Source organism: Lampetra fluviatilis, chromosome 9 (genome assembly GCF_964198595.1).
Source record: "Lampetra fluviatilis chromosome 9, kcLamFluv1.1, whole genome shotgun sequence".
In the NCBI taxonomy this organism is placed as follows: Eukaryota; Metazoa; Chordata; class Hyperoartia; order Petromyzontiformes; family Petromyzontidae; genus Lampetra; species Lampetra fluviatilis.
In genome coordinates, this window is record NC_136283.1 from 16,219,800 (window position 1) to 16,235,792 (window position 15,993).

Sequence of the window (15,993 nt, forward strand, 5' to 3'; positions counted from 1 at the left end):
CCGACTGGGCCGCTATGCATCGCATAACGCTGCCACGTACCCCCCTCCCCCATAGCTGCGCCTCTGGATATCCGGCATACATTGCTCCCAGCCTTGTTGAGCCACTAGGTAGGCACGGCTCCCGGGCACCGCACGTTCAGCACTGGCCATCTGACCCTGCTCTTTTCATGTTGTGTGGACATCGGGCACACATTGCCCTCGGCCTTTGTCCACACTGGGCAACTCAAGAGCTGACCCTGTAGTTGGGCTACCGACTCGAAAGAGCTTGGAAAATCGTGCCCATCCCAACAGCCGGGGCGATCTTCGATTGCAAGAAACACCCAGTGGTACATGTAAAGTGTGGTAACATATATAAAACACGCATGTACATTGCTGAGATGTGTTTTCATGAAGTACTGCAGATAGTGAACACACAACAATTATGGAAAAAGACAAACCTACGTAATTGCACACAGCAGCACAAATGATAGAACTGAGTGTAGGCAGCAACGTGTGGAACATACACACTCACTGCTTTTAAAAAGCAACTGAGCCATGATCCCACCAATTAGCGTTAACCACCAGCAGGCATTTAATTTGTTCACTTGAATAATGGGTGCAATTATTTATATATTTCCCTTCACATTTTAAACGTTATATTACCTATCGGCAATTTAATTGCCTACATTAATAAACATATACAGTATTTCAACTACGACGCATCAGCTTTCATGCCACGGAGAGAGAATTACGAGATTATTTAACAAGCACTCCTCATGCATATTTCAATAGCACAAAGCGGCCGTTGTCAGAGAGGCTGTCTGAGCGGCTCGCAAGTGGTTAGTCAACAAGCCCAAACAGGGGCAGGTGCAATGTAGTCTGTACTACAAAGGCAAACGTCTTCCGTATAGCCTTAACAGACTGTTGAGGCAAGTGCTGTTAGCAAGCACCTATGAAGGCCGGCACGGCACACGAGGTGGTGGGTGGCCAGCACCACGCCCGGCCGCCGTTGTCTGCCTAGTGACTCATTTGAGGCTGAGTCAATCGAGGGGAGGCCCTGGACCGGTTCAGATATACGTCACTTTTATTGGCCGTGAGCGGGAATCGAACTGGGGTTGCCCAGTTTGTAGCACAGCGCGCTAACCACTACACTGCACACACACACACACCCTAAACACAACGTCCAGTTTATAACTACACTGATTGTGAGGGCAAGTATGTATATATGTTGAACTTCTTTCACACGGTATACGTAGCCAAGCGTACTAATCGGAGGTGCTAATCGGAAGTACTGTTAGCGAGCACCTATTAGCAACGATGCCATAAAAGGGGTGGTGCGTCTCCCCAGTGCTGGTGATTAAACACCACAACAGGCACAGTTCTGATGCAACGTACCACCCATGTTAGACAAGGGCGGGAGTCGAACTCGGGTTACCAGGCTCGTAGCACAATACTGCCCCATCACTCGCAAACACCTTTCACACACGGAGTAAAGTGTCCTTGGTGACGGGGCCATGACTCCACACCTCCTCACTTAATCCACTGCCAGCCACATTACCACTCAGAAAATCATTAAAGCTGAGAGCACACACTATTGTGATAGTATCCAAGTGCTCTGCTATAGAGCATCCTTCCGCACGCCTGAAGCAACTTTCATGTATATGCTCACTACATGCGTGTACATAATAATTTTTAACATATACAGCCCCTTGTAAATCCACTGCTGGATGAAGGCCTTTCCAGGCTATCAAACAAAGGCGTTGTTTGATCATACTTTGACCAAAGAGAGGAATGCAAAACTGGTTGAGATACCGCTTGCCCTGGGTTCTGGGAATCGGAACTAAGTGCACAGAGTTCACAGCACAGTGTTAACTAATGCACCACTGCTCCTCTGTGTATATATTACATTTCTCCCATGGATGGTCTTAAAAACGTGGCTCCCCCTCAGAGCATACGTACGCCAGATACGTACACCAGTGGCGCTAATGTGATAGCTCGAGGGACAACAGCTGTGTTCTTTACTCCCCCCTCCATTGCTCACTCTCTGTAAAATGTCACACGTCCCAATGGAGAGCTTATATACATTTTGAGATACAGAGCATGGATTTAAAATGTCATTATACGGAGAGGTTATTCACTGCAATGCACCTTTTCACATTTGCTCATCTCCGTTCAAATGCGAATTAGCAGGCAGTTACGCATCGCAAGCGATTAAAGCCCTGAATCACGAAGTGCAGCCAAAACGATTGCCAAATTAATATGTTACGTCCGTGGTAGTTCAGCTACTAGTCCCTAATGAGGGTCCCCTTCATGGTCCTTTAGTTTCCTTCCGCACCGATGCTTTGCCGCCAGCGATCGCGTGGCTTCTGAAAGCTCATTCTGGAACTGTTCAGTGGAAAAAGTTGTTCAGTTGGCTCATTGCGTTTTGCTATAATATCCCCCAGTGTCTTCACAGCAAGTTCCTCTCACAGAAGGTTTTTTTCCATCGCAATCTGTACTTAGGCTGTTGTAACACGGCGAGAATTTCCGAGGGAGATTTTACTAGTTTAGCGCAAAAAAATTGACGTTGCCTGATTGCTCTTTGTCCACGCTAACTCACCAGGTGCTAAGCCTCATAGTGACAAGGCCTGCTTTTAACAATGACCTGGTGAATCAGGTGATGCTGCATATACACCTTATTTGGGAACAGAATATAAGAATGACTTAAACATATTTTAAATGCAAAAAGTATTTGATTTCTCTCACCCCCATCAACGGTTACTTAATCACCCCATGAACTCTTCAACGTGCCCATGTACGGTGCACATCTGACAGAGGGGCTTTCATCCCCCATGACCTCCCCCAAACACAATATCACTCATCGGCCTCAACTCTCTGAAGCTTGCGCACACACACACACACGAGCATACTTGTGCCAGCGGTGGGAATCTGGGACATTCATCCGAGGTGACTGCTCGCCTTGTCGATCGAGCCTGGACACGCCACGTCCGCACACCGGAGGCACACATGCAACCGAACCCCCACAATGTGCACAACGGTGCCGGGATTACGTGTGCGGCTGTTGGCCCACGTTCCGAATCACAAACAGCGAATGGAGCGTCTCTCTGAAATGCTTGGCAATTCAACGGCCCATACAGGGCTGTTCATTACAATTGAAGCCACAGAAACAGCTGCCGCCACTGTAGCCTTTTGCGCTGCCAATTTGACAAATACGGGTTCCTAGTGTTACTATTTTTATACCTTCAGCATTGTTCCAGGAACCAAATGTCACATTTTAAAAGATCATCGAGGCGATGCAGAGGTGGACCTGAATGCTGCAGGAGCGAACAAATTTGTGCATTTCTGCAACCCCACAATTAGCGAGCAGCTGTTGTTGTCACGGCGTTAAGAGATCTCAATCGGCACTGTCACTCATTTCTCCGCTCGATGAGCCAACGCTATTATTTTGTGAGTAACCGCAGTGTACAGACTGGGTGACACAGTGCTCGACATGGGCCTCTAAAATGGGCCCGGGGCACCACTGGCTGCCAGGTGTTGCTTGCAGATACATGTGGTGATTCACCTTTCTGCTCAGCATGAATACTTCATTAGATCTCACTGAGCGCAAAGCAGAGGACGCAAAGTGGATTTCTCAACACAATGAGCGCACGTGATAGCACACCAACGTCCACAAAATGTTAAATAATCAAACGCGGTTTACATAAGTGTATGTTATTATTCGTTGTATCGCGCTTGTTTACCCAGGAACGCCTCACTCAGTCTCAAGACTCTTTTTTGGATGGTCCTGCCAAGCTATTGCAGTAGCGGGGCGATGTTACTGCTGTGTGTTAGTGTGTAGTCCAAATTGAGTGATTTGCAGGTAATTATTCCGCATTGGGATGTTTTGACCAAAACCAGTTCTGTTGTGTGTGCTTTTTTAAACCATGGCATGAAACCGGAGAATCTGGAGGAAACCCATTGCAAAACAGGGGAGGAGAACATTGAAACTCCACGCAAAGAGGATCCTGAATTGGGAATCAAACGTAGGCCCTTCCTTCTTTCTGTGAGGCACACATGTTAGCACTGCACCACCCTGTCACCTGATTAACACTTTTTAGCTCATGGATGAGAACGCTTCACCATCCTTATCACTATCAAACACTACATTGTTAATATACAGGGCAAGAATTTCACTAAGCTAATGCTTCAGGAAGCAGCCCTTCTTCAGCACAGAGAACACAACACAGGTGATAGTTACGCTCGGTTGAAGACGTCATTTTTCAATGTGGTGCCTCATGAAGAATATAAAGTTTAGCAAAAACATCTGTATAGTTTTTTTATATCAACAAATATAAATCAACAAATATGACGAGTAAATGTAAGCTTAAGCATAATGCACATTTACACACGGCTGATAAGTAACCTGGCTAATCCCTCACCTTTCCCAAGTCGAACCTAGCTGCTGGTGATTGTGCTGGTGTCAGGCAAAGCAACGATCCTTTTGGGCTCTTCCCAGCGTTTGTCTACAGGCTTTCACATCAGGTGTGCAGCAGAGCGGACATAAATACACACACTGGTTCCCATGCAGCTTCACAGACTGCTGGGGTGATTTCTATTTGTGAACAGCTACGGAGGCCGGCACGATACATGAGGGGGTGTTTGAGGGTACACCACACCAGGCCTCCTTTGCCTACCCACAATGCCGATGATGATCACACATTGCAGCATGTACTCGTCTTCATTTTAAGTTAATCTACGAGAGGACCAGGAGAGGTTTCGAAGGCACTTCCAACTCACAGGAGTCGTCTCAGAATTTAAATGAGGTCGTTGGGAATATCAATGCAGTGCGCTGACCATTGCACACTACAAATATGTGCACCCACGCACAGCACCCACACACTCATATACAAGGACACTGCTCACGCATTCACACACAAGAGACACACTGAACCTTGTGGCTCACAGGAGGCCTCGTTCTCTATATAAACCTGCGGCCACAAAGGGCCCTGTGCCCTACAGAAGGGTTACGGGTGATCACTGGCAAAAGCCAGGTTATGGGTAGGAGGGTGAGATTGCGTGGGAGGATTAGTGGTTATGTGAGTGAGTGGGTGAGAGGGTAGTCAGTGCGTGAGTTGGTGGGTGGGCGAGTGGATCTGTGAGTGAGTCGGTGAGTAGTGAGCGAGGTCTTACCCGCGAGATGGTGAGAGGCATGTTGAAATCCTTCCCACCCTGCAACCGGAAGCCCCATGGTGCGGGCCCGTGCAGCGTCACTGCATAGTTGCTCATGATTCAGCTCTGGCCAGGACTGCAGACAAACACACAGACAAAGACCCCGTCTGTAGTTGACAACACAGAGTGCGGGGGAGCGCTGCTGCTCATGAGCACTGATGAAGGCCATCACGGCGCACGAAGGGGTGGTGGGGATAGGTGCCACGCCTGGCTATCACCGCCTTCGTCTCCTCAGAGTATGCGTTTATTCACAGTACCAGGTGCTCATTTAAGGCTGAGACTACCTCGGAGAGGGCAGGAACCAGTTCAGATATTCAAATACAAAATCCACACGACAAACAATGACACCTGACCTCTGAGACAGAACAGCTGAGGGATATATTTCAAGACCTATTCAATGGCTGTTTGAAAGACCAGATAGCAATCTAAACATGTAGTTGTATGTGCAAATGACATGAAAAGTTTAACTTAAATAAGTGAGTCTTTACAACACATTAGCTATTACATATTGACTGAGATATTCTGTTTTTCTTAACATTTAGTCTCCCTCCATAGAAGTATTCTCTTTTAAAATACGGACTGATGTGTGGTGATAATATGTATGCACTTTTAACTTCTTTCACATTGTATACAGAATGGGCACCCTTCATGGCTGCAGTATGTCCAGGATGAAGCAGGTTAACTTCATGCAAGACAAGCAATGAACCGCTGGTACAAACTTGACAAATGTACATAATTATAAACGTCTACACACCTACTATGAAACCTCTCAGGTAAATTGTTAACTGGCACAAGTTAATTGTGCGAGTGTTGTGCAATGGCAGGTGCTCACATTCCATTAAGTGGCTGAACCCAAGTCGCTCCTGGACAGACACAGAATCCATCGCGAGATTGCAACAACACTGCCAGCAGGACCGCAGACATCACAAAGTGGCTCCTTTACCTCGACAGCGCAAGTCAGAGACCACGGCCCAACAGTGGCTACCATTGATCGACCCCAACAAGAAAGCCATTGAGAGGAGGCTTTGCCTTTTTGAGAGCGCCAACATTTTAAAAACAGATTTCCTTTAAAAGGCAGAATCAAAACGTGCGGTACTACAACGCTCGCCGCTGTTAAATATAAAGAGGTCCGTTCCAGATGAAAATCACCCATGTTTTGCAAAATCAAGCAAAGGGTTTTGCGAAATGTAATGCAGACACTCATAGAACACACGACCCCACAATCCTCACATTCTTTCCACTGGCTTTAAATCCAGTGGCTAATCAGTTACCTCCAAAAGTCTGGCATTGCCTATCATCTATAGAAAATGGTGTATGTGTGTGTGTGCATCGTGTGTTGGAATATTAAGTCTCGTTGTCAAAACATCCGGCTGCCAGGCGGCTCAGCGGTAGAGAAGCTCACAATCAGAAGGTTGTGAGTTCACATCTTGGGTGGGGTTTGATTCATCCCATCATCCCTCTGGGATTGATACATGAGTACCGTGTTGTGAGGAAGTGAACAATGGTTGTGTTATAAACTTGTCCATGCCATAGCACTGGGGAATTTTCACCATTGTCTCAGGGCTATAAACAGTATTGAGCATAGCCTCAATGCCAATTTGAGTAGGGAATAAATGTCTTTATATAAAAAAAAAAACCTGCAGTGGTTCACCTGTAAATAACTACAATTTGTTGATGACCTCCAACAAAACTCGCTTTATTGTATGTTGCAAAAAGTATCGAATCTTGTTGGCACACTATCACCAGGAGAAACATGAAGGGGTGGCAGGTGATGCAGACATAATCTTCACCACAATTATGGGGTGGGGGGGGGGGGCATTTCTGAAATTTAGTCGTTGCTACTGTTGCTGCAGAGTGTGTTGTGGGGTGAGGTGGTGGTGGTGCCCTGCAGACGACACGGCTGTGTAGTCTAGCGCCCGGCTGCCACTTCATAAGAATGAACGAAATCCTCAACGATGAATTCACATGAAGCATGTACTCAGTGCAGTGGGGGGGGGGCATGACAGCGTGTCACCTGCAAACACCTTTTTCAAAGGAGCATCTCTCTCTATCATGGGGGCAACGCGCTCGCTTGGGAAACTGAGTCAGGGTTAAGGGAAGCACCTGCCTGGCCTCAAATAGGCTCTGCTGCCACTGTGAGTCACTGTGAATTCTCAGTGTGGCCACGTTGTGAGCAATGGAATCTCGCAGACGAGCTGTCCCCCCCCCCCCCCGCTTCTTGGCATAGAGACGTGAGACCCACGGGGTGCTGCCGCCTCACTGACACGGGGATCAGTGAAACAACTTTAACCCTGAACATTGCCTCCTGCTCCCTCCCTCCCTGCTCCCAACACCCATCCCAGCCTGGCCTCCCCACACCACCATCACCACCACCTCCTATCAGTGTCACTCACGCAAGGCCCTCAGCTGACCTGTCTGGGAGACCTCAGAGGAATCACAAACTGGCCTCACATTGATCTAGATTCTTATATATTGAATTGTTGCACTGTAGTAATAGTTTAAAAGGTCAAAGCGACTTCTTCAAATTGGAATGTGCAAGTGCTCATTCTCATTGACAACCAGAGCCAATGATGGAAATCTCATATTCCTATGGCAGGCTTGACTCAATGCATATTAGAGCCACTGTTAACATTCTATAAAGTGTTATTAATTTTGTCAACTCAGAGGCATAAAGGGCTGGCCCCTATTGGAATGTTAACTTTCAACCTTCCAATTACTGGTGTCTTATATGGCATTCATAGTTGTACCCTTTACTTTAGCAGGTAAACCACAGTGACAGAATACATCTCATGCTCAAGCAATATCCGAGATAAACACTATTAATGATCATGACCAGGCATGATCAATCCACTGCTGGATGTAAATTTCCCCATGCCATCACCATCCCATGCAATCCAGTGATCCCAATGCTCCATCTCCACGGTGGCCATTCTGTTGGATGTGTTCTCTCCTTGGGCTGCCATTCTATCCCAGAGATAGTCCACTACTCGTAATCCCTTCCAGAGGAGATGTGCTCTGCCCAAGCAAATTTACTTTCTTCAGTCATACAGTGAGGGAAAAAAGTATTTGATCCCCTGCTGATTTTGTACGTTTGCCCACTGACAAAGAAATGATCAGTCTATAATTGTAATGGTAGGTTTAGTTGAACAGTGAGAGACAGAATAACAAAAAAATCCTGAAAACGCATGTCAAAAATATTATAAATTGATTTGCATTTTAATGAGGGAAATAAGTATTTTACCCCTCTGCAAAACATGACTTAGTACTTGGTGGCAAAACCCTTGTTGGCAATCACAGAGGTCAGTCGTTTCTTGTAGTTGGCCACTAGGTTTGCACACATCTCAGGAGGGATTTTGTCCCACTCCTCTTTGCAGATCTTCTCCAAGTCATTAAGGTTTCGAGGCTGATGTTTGGCAACTCGAACCTTCAGCTCCCTCCACAGATTTTCCATGGGATTAAGGTCTGGAGACTGGCTAGGCCACTCCAGGACCTTAATGTGCTTCTTCTTGAGCCACTCCTTTGTTGCCTTGGCCGTTTCTTTTGGGTCATTGTCATGCTGGAATACCCATCCACGACCCATTTTCAATGCCCTGGCTGAGGGAAGGAGGTTCTCACCCAAGATTTGACGGTACATGGCCCCGTCCATCGTCCCTTTGATGCGGTGAAGTTGTCCTGTCCCCTTAGCAGAAAAACACCCCCAAAGCATAATGTTTCCACCTCCATGTTTGACGGTGGGGATGGTGTTCTTGGGGTCATAGGGAGCATTCCTCTCCCTCCAAACACGGCGAGTTGAGTTGATGCCAAAGAGCTCCATTTTGGTCTCATCTGACCACAACACTTTCACCCAGTTGTCCTCTGAATCATTCAGATGTTCATTGGCAAACTTCAGACGGGCATGTATATGTGCTTTCTTGAGCAGGGGGACCTTGCGGGCGTTGCAGGATTTCAGTCCTTCACGGCAGAGTGTGTTACCAACTGTTTTCTTGGTTACTATGGTCCCAGCTGCCTTGAGATCACTGACAAGATCCTCCCGTGTAGTTCTGGGCTGATTCCTCACCATTCTCATGATCATTGCAACTCCACGAGGTGAGATCTTGCATGGAGCCCCAGGCCGAGGGAGATTGACAATTCTTTTGTGTTTCTTCCATTTGTGAATAATCGCACCAACTGTTGTCACCTTCTCATCAAGCTGCTTGGCGATGGTCTTGTAGCCCATTCCAGCCTTGTGTAGGTCTACAATCTTGTCCCTGACATCCTTGGAGAGCTCATTGGTCTTGGCCATGGTGGAGAGTTTGTAATCTGATTGATTGATTGATTGCTTCTGTGAACAATTGTCTTTTATACAGGTAACAAGCTGAGATTAGGAGCACTCCCTTTAAGAGTGTGCTCCTAATCTCAGCTCGTTACCTGTATAAAAGACACCAGGGAGCCAGAAATATTTCTGATTGAGAGGGGGTCAAATACTTATTTCCCTCATTAAAATGCAAATCACTTTATAACATTTTTGACATGCGTTTTTCTAGATTTTGTTGTTGTTATTCTGTCTCTCACTGTTCAAATAAACCTACCATTAAAATTATAGACTGATCATTTCTTTGTCAGTGGGCAAACGTACAAAATCAGCAGGGGATCAATACTTTTTCCCTCACTGTATGTACGTATGTATGATGAACTTCTTTCGCACTGTACGTAGCCAACCGTGCTAATCGGAGGTGCAGTCAATGTGATACCTCTGTTTTGCATTTGATCCCTGATCATGACATAAGATGCATATGAAACACGATAAATAGGCACATGAACTGAGATACATGACTGGAGTTATTCATTCATTTTATCATCATACGCACAAAGATTCAGAGAAATTCAAACTTAAACTGCACCATCAATGATCTTATTTAATAAGTAAATACGGTTTATTTTCATAAGTGAGCATTGAGGTGATGTTAATTTCTGTATGAAGCTCTCACCAATTATGGAATTTCCACATTCTTATGGCAGTGTTGAATTTATCTGTAGGAAAAACACTTTTACATCCCCACAAAGGTGGCACTCGATGTATTGACTGGGACAAAAGATGGCCCAAGTCAATTCTAAAACTGGATTTGACAAAACTAGAACAGAAATGGTAACACGTGTTTCATGAACTTGTAATCACCCTTCTGATGCACCTTACAAAACTGCACCATTTGGCATGCCCGTTGATACGAATCTGAATTTAGAAGCGTAAGTATAGGGGCCATGGGGGGCCCGTATGGCGTAGCCGTCGGGTGACCCATGAAATATATTGAAGGGGGGGGGACACGAGATACAGTTTGAGCCCATTCCCAAAGTTTGTGGAGGCATGCAGGGCGAGGTGGCTGCTTTGTTTGCCCCCAATGTTCCCACACCCATGCTCACTGCCAAATGATGCAGTTTGGTTGGAGGCTTCTGGTTTTATCCCGCATGCCGTGGGTGTGGAAACTCAAAGGGTACAATTAGAGGAGTGCAGTTCTTCGTGCATGCCACGCAGACGGCATGACGAGTAGAGATCCGTATCTCTGGCTTCTACATAAATGCTGTAATCAATGCCACCACTACTATCCTTATGAACACCCTTATAAAATATATGCATAATGAATAAATGTTGTACACCAACCAGCAGCACGCTATTCTTTATTTACATTTGGCATCAAGTCAACGGCACTAATCCTATGGATTTGACTGACTCCAACCATGGGAACGTGGAATCTCAACACCATTAGAGATGGGAAATGCTTCACGGTTATATGTGCTGGCAGCTAAGCCACTGGGACATGTTTTGACACAGAAAAGCCAGGGGCTTCACTGTGTTGCAAAGATTCATTGACAAGACAAAGTCCTGCTTGGGATGTTTGGTACAACTAGAATCAATATTCCAATCTGCATCCATCCTTGCCGACCTTCCTTCAGCGATGCCAAACCTTCAAGGAAACGATTCACAGTAAGGGAGGTATTTTGAATGCCTAATTGCAAGCCCTTTTATTGCAGGAATGTGCCTCCTAATCTCTGAGATGGCTCGTCTCCCTTGGCTGGAAGCTTCTCTGAGCATTCTGCTCCGCTGTCTGCAGAGACGATTACGCGCGTGTGTGTGGCGAGTACGTGAGTGCGAGTGCGCATATTATAAGGACGCAGGCTGGAAATAGCCGCGGCTAAATTTACACCGGGACCATCTAAACGCGCACGGCGCTCCTCCAGAGTGCACGCCGCTTGCCTTACATGGGAGCTGCATACTCAGCAGCCCGCGATTTCCAAGCGGCTCCGTTTTCTATTCCCTCTTTTTGTCCTTTCTACCAACCACTTGGTGGTAAATTAAATATAACCGGGTGCGCAGGCAGTGCTGTTGGCTGTGGATGTGTGTGTGCGTGTGTCACAGTGAATGGGAGCACTGCATATCACAATCCAGGGTGACCTGGATTCAATTATCCGCCATGTGAAGAAGCATCACGTCGGCGTGACATCGTCCCTTAACGTGTCTTTATCACACATCAACTCGGCCCTGACTACCTCACTCTTTGTGTGGAGATCAGCACTTGGGAGACAAAGGCGGGCAGGCGTGGTTCTAAACGAGGGATACCAATCAATAGACTGTACTTGAGGCTGGACAAGGTCAAATATTGGCAATACACACCGTAACTAGGGCATTATTGTCCGTAAATAGTTGAATAGAGACCTGATAATCACTGATAATCCTGAACACACATGCACACAACACACGTGTCCAATCACAGGCGTTTGCACCTCGCTAATCGTGTAAAATATATTTCCTTAATTTTGCCTTTTTCTTAAGCCTAATGCATGTTTTATATATTTAGGCCGTGTTAATAACCAGCGTGGTGATGCACATTTATTTAATTAATATAATCTGCATGAACTCAAACAAAAAGGTGCATACGTGTGAAGATGTATGCGTGCATTAAACACATGCTTGACGATGCGTACTCCACAGGAACTGCGACAAACACTGAACGAATGCGGTCGAAACGTCTCCTCCACACATTTCCGGGGCACCAAAATGGGATTACAGGACGTGCCGGAAAACTAATAATCACCGCTATTTAACATGAGCATTGGGGATTGACTGTTGTAATTGAATGAAATAAAGTGTACTTTTTATTTATTTTATTCATAAAATGAGTACCACTCTGTGGGAAGTCAACAGTGGTTGCCCTATGGATAGACCCATTCCTGTCATAGGAATGTGGAATTGCTGCCGCCGGCTAAGGGCCCGTAAACAGATGAGTACCGCCTCAATGCTCATTTGAGCGGGAACTCGCTTTGAACAAAAGCTTTATTTGGGGTTTCAGAGGCTGTGCATGTTGCAACATAACAGGCTTTTGCGGTGTACACAAAGAGCCAATGTTACTGCCCGATGCCTGCCCTGGGCTTGTTAACTCCTGTAGCGCGGAGTGGACTCGGCCATATGCCGCAATGTAAAGATGTCCTCATTATCCGTGCTATGTACACCCAGTGGGTGTGTGTATGGGAAGAAGGGTCGTAACCGCCTGGATGTGCGTGCGTGTGCGTCCGTGAGGCCACGGTGCCAGTGACGGCGCAAACAATAGCAAGCAGCAGCATGCCACTCGCTCAACTATAGCAGTCTCCGAACTCCTCTACCGTCGTTCGCAGGAGATAAATCAGCAGCTGCTGAATCTGAACGCGAAATAACACGAGAGCTTAGCGAAACAGCAAGGGCGCCCTACACCACACACACACATCACACACGAGCCCCATTGTATCGCGCCCTTAACTGTTGCCATGCGCCCAGCGAGCGGTTACTTGTGGCCGACACAATACAAGAGGACAGCTTTTGCTCGTTGCTCAGTGGAGGTCACGAGCAGTGAACAACTCAGCAGCTTTTGGCTGCTCGCCATCGAGCAAAGACGGTCGCTTCTGCGGCCGTCTGGAACGCTCTTCCTTCCGAATATTATCAAGCCACTGGGGAGCTATACACTTTGAAATCATCACCTAGATTGACAATCTAATTCCTTTAAAACTGTCTTTTTGTGTTTAGTTGTCCTTCCGCCGCACCTCCGATTACTTGGCTACGTACGGTGCGAAAGAAGTTCGACACACAAGAATAGGGCCGGCAACCACGGGAACCCAGCCAGCCCTCGAGACGCGCTCGCAATCTCAGTCTGGGTGACCTCGTGTTATCGCTGTGGGTGGAATGACCACGCCAACAATCTGTCCTATGCGCCGTCTGCCTCACATAAAGACATTGAATATCCCCTGGCGTCATTCGCAAGAGCAGGCCAATGTGTGCCAAACTTTGATAACATAAAACAATTACCCGATGCGGACTGAACATGGCAACCGACGCCCCCTACTGGCAAACTAACACCCCAGGTCTATCGCAAATGAGACTTATCCTGGTCTCTTGACTTAACCACCTGGTTAAACAAAAGAAAACGCGCGTTGTTCTCCGCGCTAGCAGTTGACTTACTACTGTATCGCCTTTCAGTCCATCCACCCTTCCATCCGCTCATCCACCAATGCCATATATTGATTCACCAAACCATCCACTTATCCATTCATCATTCTCAACTATCCATCCTTAAATCCTTTAATCCACTAATCCAGCAATCCATTAATGCATCCAGCGATCCATTCATCCACTCATCGCTTAACCATACAACTCTACCATCCATCCACCCATCTATTAATCCATCCTCCTGCTTTTCCTCCCTCCCACCCCGTAAACATGTAATCCTCTTGCACCATCTGGCGCATCAGTCCCTCGTTTCTACCTTAAGACGTCAGCGTCCCACATCTCCGTGTGCAGGTGCCTGCGCTCTGCACAGATCACGGGCGAGCGATGGACGATTTATCATCATCATCACCACGATCCGCCACATCTCTCTTGCTTTTCAACAGCTCCACCTTCATCTCAATGCATGGGATCGGCGACTTCGGCAAAAACGCATGCACAATGCTGAACGGCGCGGTACACGTGGTGGGGCACTTACACACCACAGCGCACTTCGAACAGTAACACACCGCGCACCTCCCACCACAGTGCACATAGCACAGACACAGAACAGAGTCCACTTCGCAGCAGCACACGAGGCACTGCGTATCGCGGCGGTGCGCGCATCACAGTTTCACACAACACAGTGACCGCAGCGCGCAGACAGCGACTCGGCGTGCGGCAAAGCAGGACGCTCACCACACTCGGGGGGGCTCCCTCGACCGCTTGGGTGCAGCAAAGGTGGCGACTCCTCTGCGGCGCTGCTCAGCTTTGCCTGCGAGCGCCTCTTTTCAGCCCCCCGCCTACAGATAAATTTAGCGGCGGCTCCTTTTACGTCACCCACACAGGGCGCCGTCAACAAGGCAGCCACCACCACCACCCCCAGCCAGCAGCAGCTCCCGACACGCGGGGCGCATCTCTCTCCTGCCGCCCGCCCCCTCGCCCCCCACCGGCTTGTCCCGAGCGCGAACCCCCCCCTCAACGTCCATTACGTCAGCCTTAATTAGAGTCACGGCACGCGTAGTCGACTCTGGCGATGCCCAGTTAGCCGCCTTTAGCTGCTGCTGGCAAGTGAAGGGCGTGGAGCGGCTGTGCCCTGGGCCAGCCTGGGGCCGCAGCGTACGAACCGGGGGTCACCAACCACGGCACACGTGTCGCGTCTTTGCCTGGGCAAAAGGCAACAGCGGCAGCAGCCGGCTGCGTTCTCGCTCATCACGTACACGCAGGCTGCCTCCTCGCTCTTCCTTGGTTGGTTGCGGGAGGAGATAGAGCTCACTGAAGTTATCGATCTCGATTGATCTCGGTATTTCCTGAACTCCAATAGCAGGTGCGCCCTATTGTTCGCCATGTTCACGCGCCTGGCGATTGCAAAACAATGGCTCGAAAGCGACGGCGGTGCTTGTGTGAAGGTGGGGAGCGGTAGTGTAGTGGTTAGTGCGCTGCGCTACGACTTTTACCACCGGGGTTCGATTCCCGCTCACGGCCAATACCAGTGACGATTATCTGAACCGATTCTGGGCCTCCCCTAGGTCGACTCAGCCTCAAATGAGTACCTGGCGTGGTGCGTAAAAAACATCGCCACTAGGGAGACAGGCGGCCGGGCGTGGTGCTGGCCACCCACCCCCCTCGTGTGCCGTTCTGGCCTTTATAGGTGCTCGCTTACAGCACTTGCCCATACAGTCTGTTAAGGCTATACGGGGATCTTTGTCTTAGGAAGCCCTCTGAATTGAAATCGGTGCTCACCACGTCACGTCGGGATAATATTGAGCCACCGCGCAGTGTGCAATGACCACATTTGTATTTTAGCGGAGAAGATTGGTAAATCATGTGAAGGCCGTCCTTTGCGGGTGGTCAGGACCAGTGGCGGGCCGTGTATTTTACACGCTTTTATTTAACTCACTCTGTTGTTGTCGTATCCTCAAATCTTGTAAATCAATTTTAACCCACTTCCCAATGTGGTATCGACTGCAAACTTCGTATAGTTATGTCGTACTGATGACAATACTATATTCTATTATAAAAAAATGAAGAATATATTTTTAAACAATCTCTTTACACGCTTTCTATTAACTCACTGTCTGTTGTCATATCCTCAAATATTGTAACTCAATTTTAACCCACTTCCCAATGTGCCATCGACTGCAAACTTGGTATACTTATGTCATACTGATGGCAATACTATATTCTATCATTAAAAATAATAAATACATATTTTTAAGCAATATTTTTGTTGTATGTTATGGTTCGGCTTCGGTCTAATTGTCCACGCTCATCTGACGTTGGCTGTAAATCACCACGGTCCCTTACGTTATGGCAAGCTT

General features: G+C 47.6%; 1 protein-coding gene across 3 annotated transcripts in view; it reads right to left on the bottom strand.

Annotated features, from left to right (window-relative positions):
- The window catches only part of LOC144934259 (LIM domain-binding protein 3-like), a 60,684-nt gene extending 46,086 nt beyond the window's left edge, over positions 1-14,598 (bottom strand). For all 3 annotated transcript variants that reach the window (XM_078859938.1, XM_078859937.1, XM_078859939.1), the window contains exons 1-2: positions 14,372-14,598; positions 5,149-5,263 (exon numbers count right to left, since the gene is read on the bottom strand). In XM_078859938.1, the coding sequence (XP_078716064.1) occupies positions 5,149-5,244 (96 nt within the window). In that variant the 5' untranslated portion in view covers positions 5,245-5,263; positions 14,372-14,598. The remainder of the gene's footprint in view (positions 1-5,148; positions 5,264-14,371) is intronic.
- Between the last annotated feature and the right edge of the window lie 1,395 nt (positions 14,599-15,993).